Raw genomic sequence first — 6,667 nt, 5'->3', positions numbered from 1 at the left:
ACGGCACATTTAGCATTGTTCGACACATCATCGTTCAAAAAAGTTATGTACAACCAAAATTGTTTATAAATTATATTTTTTAAATATATTGGTTTACAAATGGCATGATAACCACGCACATATAAATTAGCAACATAAACTTAGTGTAACTCTTCGCTCGGCTGGCGCGGTTTCGCCGCGAAGATGGCACGGGATATAACTACATGTACAATTATCGTCTGCAGCCGATGCCGATGGAGCCTCGACGCCAGCCAATTGAGTGGCTTTAAAGAGTCCAACAATTCATTCTTGATAAAATGTTGACTCTGTTGGACCATCCTATATTCGTAAATCGCATTTTCCAGAGTTATTTGGTTCCAAAATAACATATTTGGCGTACTGTATACAATTAGCTTATTATGACGCCACAAACTGGTGGTGAATCATATGATTCCAACTTCAAGTCACGCTGGAGGACGTAGCGTTGCCTAGCTATAAAGAAGCCACAGTCATTTTCGCGGGCAGATCATAAATTTTTTTATTTTTTTTTAAGTCAGACTTGGAGATATGATTGGGTCAAGCCATTATGCAGCCATTATAGGGCGCGGACAGACCTTTCTAAACTCAACAACAACAACGGACAGACCATCCTACCCTCTTATAGAAGAAGGGAGAAATGATGTGCTGCGTACATGCAACTGGCGGATTGGGCGGGTTGTACAGGGGCCCTTGTCCCTGGAATAGAGCTCCATCTTCCACACATGAATATCAAATCAGGATTTTTTTAAATGGCTTCTAAAATTTAATGCATAACTATGATATATATGTCTTTGTCATTACTATAAAATATAGTTTAATATTATCACAAATATTTCAATTAATATGTACAATATATGTGTTTCAACGAAATATTCGACATTCTGGGAACAATGTTGAAATTACTACAGTTAACTTATATGGTTACATCACGGAACATATGATTTCTGGTTTTATGCCCGTGGTTACATCTAACTGAATTAGAATAATAATACAATGAAAAATACAAGTAAAAGCTTTTAATACCGTAACTTTCTATGTAATGCCAACATAACGTCGAATAAATTCAGTTAAATGTAGCATAGTATGCTTTTAGTAGAACATATAGAAAAATCGAAACACATTTCAAAAGTTAAAAAAACAGCAACAACACATACGTATTCGAGATTAGAATCGATCATCGGAAGTTTTCTTTGTTGTAACTTGACTTACGATTATAACATATCCAATTGTCATTGTAAGTGGCAATTAAGAGAATGGCGTCATCATTGTTGTTGTCTAGCTGCGACAATGTCTTCCTGTGAAGCTCAAATTCAACAAAAAATCCGATTATGATACGAACAGTAGAATATTTGAAAAATACTGTCATCTTATGGATTTACTTTAAATGATTTCAGCCAATATATGCCTATGATGAAGTCCGTCAACAATAGAATTGTTTGCGAAAAAATCAAGGTTTGTATATCATATATCAAACTACCAGGTGCAACGCGGAAATCCGAGAGTTCGATACAGAACTGTACTACATAACCATTCCCCATCGACACCGATACAATATACCGAGTATAGACGTTTTGACCTTTTCCGAAGGGACGTTACTCTACTTTCACAGAGGACACACGGGTGAAGTGAAAATAATATTAAGAGATGGCAAATCTTCCGGCAATAATGCATGATGAAGATGAAGAGGTTTGGTATAGTCCTTAACTTGATTTCAGATAACGTGTTAATGTCAATCTTCCGGCAATAATGCATGATGAAGATGAAGAGGTTTGGTATAGTCCTTAACTTGATTTCAGATAACGTGTTAATGACATTTTGCGGTGAGCACTAGAGTGTCTTCAACTCAAGTCATAACCACGCAATCACACCAGAATATTAGTCATAATAATCGGGTCGGTATAAAACGCAGCGATTAACGCAGCCAATAGAAACATATAGGGAAAACGCACCGGTAGTAACACAAATATCGAAACAGATAAGTGTTATACAACTAGTTCTATACCTGTTGATTTACCCGGTATATTAATATGTAACATATCGAAGCATTTTTTTGCAAAAAATCCAGATATGTAAAGGTAATGCTACAAATTGACATTATATTTATAACCCCGATGAAATAATGAATAAAATGAAAATAAAATGAATTACATAAGAAAGTAAACTTTATTATATGACAGGCATGGTACACATGGCGCAATTACGAAATAATTTGGGATGAAATCTCTTGGGTATCGTATAAATAATTATTGAAATAATAAATAACGTGTATATCAGTTTATATTTAATCATGTCTATTTAACTCAATTCTGTTAAATTGATTTACAAAGACCAAGCGTATACTCGGCATTTGCTAGCGAAACGTCAAATGGCGCCAGCTGTTGCAGTCGTCGCATTGGTTCATATAATCAAAACACTCTAGAAGATAACGACTGCAATAATTTATAATATTTATAAATTTGATGTTTTTTTTCTTTTTTCGCAGACTGGTTGTTTTACTTGTAAACGTAAATTTGGTTACACATTAATTTTCTAAATATTATTGTTATACGGTTATGCACCGAATAACCATGCGGTGCAGCACGGATAACAATGAATATATCGAAATTCCTGATTGCCGGTCTTCTATACAAAAACACTAATCTACAATTTATTGCGGATATTCTTCAAACTAAAATCAAGTATTTTGAGTAATATAAGAAAGTCCATTTTCACTTATAAATATAATTGGTTTACAAGTCGAAACATTTTGTTGTATTAATTATAAACCGGCGACATACTTAGGGTTAGTAGCATGCCCTTTCTTGCACAGCTCCTGTAAATCCGACAGGACGTCTTCAAAGCCAGACCTCGGTACATTCTATGTCATTGGCACCAGCCATAACAACCACCACCTGCAATTGAATCACGATGTTGATTTCTGAATTATCGACACTACGTTAATTTGTACATGTTTTTTGTGTGAAGCAGTCATTATATTGATAACGTCGCCCTGTTAGTAATAATTCATTGGTAAAAAAACCTTCAAAATATTTCATTCAATATTTTTATTCTGTTTATGACAAGTGCACTGCGATAAACTTTTATGACTGTGTGTCAGATATTAGCACCTGTCCCTCGTGAAGTACATGACAAACGGATTAGCATGTTTCCTGATACACACAGCTACTGTTTGCTCATGATTACGTCATGCTGACAAGAATTAGGTCTATATTAAAGACGATTTGTGTAAGACTCATTTGATTTAAAAAAAAACAACACATTTACTAACACAGGTAAGCTTACTATAATAGGATGATGAACATTTTAACATTGTTACATTATCTTATTCTTTTAAATATTAAAAACAATAAAGTCAGCCTTTAAGAAGTAAAATTTATTTACAAAGACCAAGCTAAATAATAGATTATGACGACGTTTAAAGCCATCCAAAATAAATTTGCATATATAAAGTTGAATGGAATAGATCGTATTCTGTTTAAGCTCTCATACTTTAAAAGCTTAAACAAAATACAGCAAGAACAGAAGTGTATACACTGCTTACTTTCTTTAAGGAGAATCAGCTATCTTACATTTCCGAAATTAAACATACTTATTTGGCAAAACAATCCGAAATAAATTTCTATATATAAAGTTGAATGGAATAGATTGAGTTTGAGTTCGAAATAGATCATATTCTGTTTTTATGGTCAAATACTACAAACATTCCTAATTAAAAAACAACAAGAACCCAATAAGTATATAAACTACTTACCGTCTTTAAGGAACAATGAGCTTTCTGACATTTCCGAAATTAAACTTACCTAATTTGCAATACACATTTTTGTTTCTGGTCAATACTTCCAATATGTTTTTTTTAATATGTAATATCAAAAAAAGTAATAAAATCTTGCCTTTTTAACCCTTTTTAAGCTGTATGAATGTATCTTTTAAAAAGCTGTGTTTCCCTATTTATATATATTGGCTGCGCCGCTGCGTTTCATACCCCCATAACGCAGCCTGCACAAATCGCTGTGTCTAATACCGACCCCAAATAATTGTACATTGACAGATTTTTTATACGATTTTTGATATGGAAAATCCTTCACATACAAATTGGGTAGTTATTCTGATCTGAATTTGGGGTTAAAGCATTTTGCGTCTATAAAATATCATAAAACCAAGAAATATTACCAGATAATGTTATTTTATATTAAATAGTTGATCTAATACATATCCTACGAATAATTATGAGTTTGACGGGTTTTTCTTCATTTCATTCTGTCAAAACATAACGATATATACATGAAGGGCACCTGCAAGGCTGCAGTTCACAGTTTTACAACAATTGTTAGATCATAGATTTTTATATTCAAGTTCAAAAATTGATGTTTATGCATTTTTCTTAAACCGTTAGTAACAGTTTAAGCCATAAAACATTCATTTTTGAACGGAAATATGAAAATCTGCGATCTGATCTTTTGTCAGCAATCTTTTGTCATTGGTTTGCAGATATTTATGCAAAAAATTTCTCTCCAAGACAAAAAGTTGTAAAAAGGTATATCTGTGAGAGTGCAGCTTTAAGATTTACAAAGAGTATTGATTAGTAGGATGCCAATTAACAAAGAATGCTGAAGAGTAGGTTGCTGGTCTTTAGTGCCATTTCTTAATAACGATCTTGTCCGAGGTGTCGAGTCATTTGACAGGTTGTTTATTGCACCATTTCCTTATAAATTAAAAGTGACAGATTATGGGGTATTTAAGCATGGATGATATAATTTTAAGGGTTTTCAATTTAAATAATGTTAGGCCAAAAATGGTTCAGATTTTTTTCAAGAGCGTTAGCTTTCGTCAGGTGAGCGGTAGAGCGGCGAGGGGTATCAAAAGGGGTTGATTTTACCTACCTTAGGTAGAGTTCACACGTCTGCATAAACTTTCAGTTCTGAGGGAGGTACACATGTCAAATAGTTATGCCCAATCTAACGTCAATTCCTGGATCCGCCCCTGGGTAATGAAAAGTGAATGATGGAAATCTTTTCTAAAAATGTCCACGCCCGATGAAACATGATAAGTTGTTGTATTATGTCCCATGGCCTGAACTGGTAAACAGCCTGAAAGTGTGACCTTGCATCATACACTCTGGTTTCTGTGCAACCATGGGGGCAAAAGAGGTTTGTCATAATCCTTTAATAATATAATATTGTCATAATTGACACTTGTTCGGGCTATCAAAGATATTGAGGGTTTAAACCTGGTTATCTCTTTAATTTTGCATTTACACAAATAACTGTTATTAGACACAAAATTAATAATTATGCCCCCTTTTGAAAAAAGTGGGGTATATTGTTTTGCACATGTCGGTCGGTCGGTCGGTCGGTCTGTCTGTCTGTCGGTCGGTCGGAATACCAAATGGTTTCCGATCAATAACTTGAGAACGCTTTGACCGAGGGACCTCATACTTGGTATGTGTATTGGTCATCACCAGCAGATGAACCCTATTGATTTTGAGGTCAGTGGGTCAAAGGTCAAGGTCAGTGTGACCTTTACATGAAAAACGGTTTCCGATCAATAACTTGAGAACGCTTTGACCCAGGAACCTCATACTTGGTAGGTGTATTGGTCATGACCAGCAGATGAACCCTATTGATTTTGAGGTCAGTGGGTCAAAGGTCAAGGTCAGTGTGACCTTAACATGAAAAACGGTTTCCGATCAATAACTTGAGAACGCTTTGACCCAGGGACCTCATACTAGGTAGGCTTATTGGTCATGACCAGCAGATGAACCCTATTGATTTTGAGGTCAGTGGGTCAAAGGTCAAGGTCAGTGTGACTGTAAGCTGAAAAAAGGTTTTCTGATTGTCCATATTTTATTTAAGTGTCCAAATCCTACTAACAATTTGGCTCCCAAGGGGGCATAAATGTTTCACTAACATCTCTTGTTTAGTTATTTTCAAACAATATCCATCTCTGCTACTAATGCTCATGTTTTACGGTTTCAAGCTTGATATATCTTTGATCACAAAAGAATTTTCTGTTTTGCAGGAATTCATTGACGAGACCTTAGCGGAGAGGTTAAGCGGTCTTGCAGAGATGTTCCCTGAGCCGGTTAGGAGGTCTTGTGGTTCGGCTTCCCAGTTCACGTGGAGCTCCGTCAAGGTGTGCTTCAGTTATGGTCGGACAGCTGTGTGGACTCTTTCATCCATATTTGCCATTATGTTCCTGCCAGTTCTTTTTGAACGGGAAAGAGCATCAATGCAAGAGTTACAGTTACAACAACAAAGACAGGTAAAGAATGTGTATTCTTTTGGACCATCTGAAAATCACAACATTCAGTTGAAAATAAGCTTGTTTCAGAATAAAAAATTTAACTGGCAAATGCAAATAATGTAAATGTTACATTACTTAACTGGTCACCTCATTACCAAAAAATATCATTGAAGAAACAGGTTTTATAAATTCATTGCATATTATGTGTCCAATGATAAAATGGGCCCCTTTAAAGTATCAAAATTTATCAAAAAATATTTTGAGGGGGATTAACTATTTCATGCATCATTTTTATGGTGAAAAATACCATTTTCTTCCTAACACCTAAGATTTTGTCATTTAAAAGCCTATTAAAAGCAAATACATTAGATTTCAGCTTGAGAAGTTTTCTTGAACATCACAATAA

General features: G+C 34.8%; 1 protein-coding gene across 2 annotated transcripts in view; it reads left to right on the top strand.

The window, feature by feature from the left end:
- Positions 1 to 1,594: 1,594 nt before the first annotated feature.
- Positions 1,595 to 6,667, top strand: part of LOC128209101 (mitochondrial import receptor subunit TOM22 homolog) — a 5,710-nt gene continuing 637 nt past the window's right edge. The window contains exons 1-2 of one of the 2 annotated variants that reach the window (XM_052912959.1): positions 1,595 to 1,704; positions 6,037 to 6,279. In XM_052912959.1, coding sequence (XP_052768919.1) covers positions 1,663 to 1,704; positions 6,037 to 6,279 — 285 coding nt within the window. In that variant the 5' untranslated portion in view covers positions 1,595 to 1,662. Of the gene's footprint in view, positions 1,786 to 6,036; positions 6,280 to 6,667 lie in introns of both variants that reach the window. The other variant, XM_052912970.1, reaches the window with a different exon arrangement.

The sequence above is a fragment of the Mya arenaria genome, chromosome 2, assembly GCF_026914265.1.
Source record: "Mya arenaria isolate MELC-2E11 chromosome 2, ASM2691426v1".
In the NCBI taxonomy this organism is placed as follows: Eukaryota; Metazoa; Mollusca; class Bivalvia; order Myida; family Myidae; genus Mya; species Mya arenaria.
The sequence above is the reverse complement of the archived record's forward strand: the minus strand, read 5'-3'. Positions and strand labels throughout refer to the sequence as shown.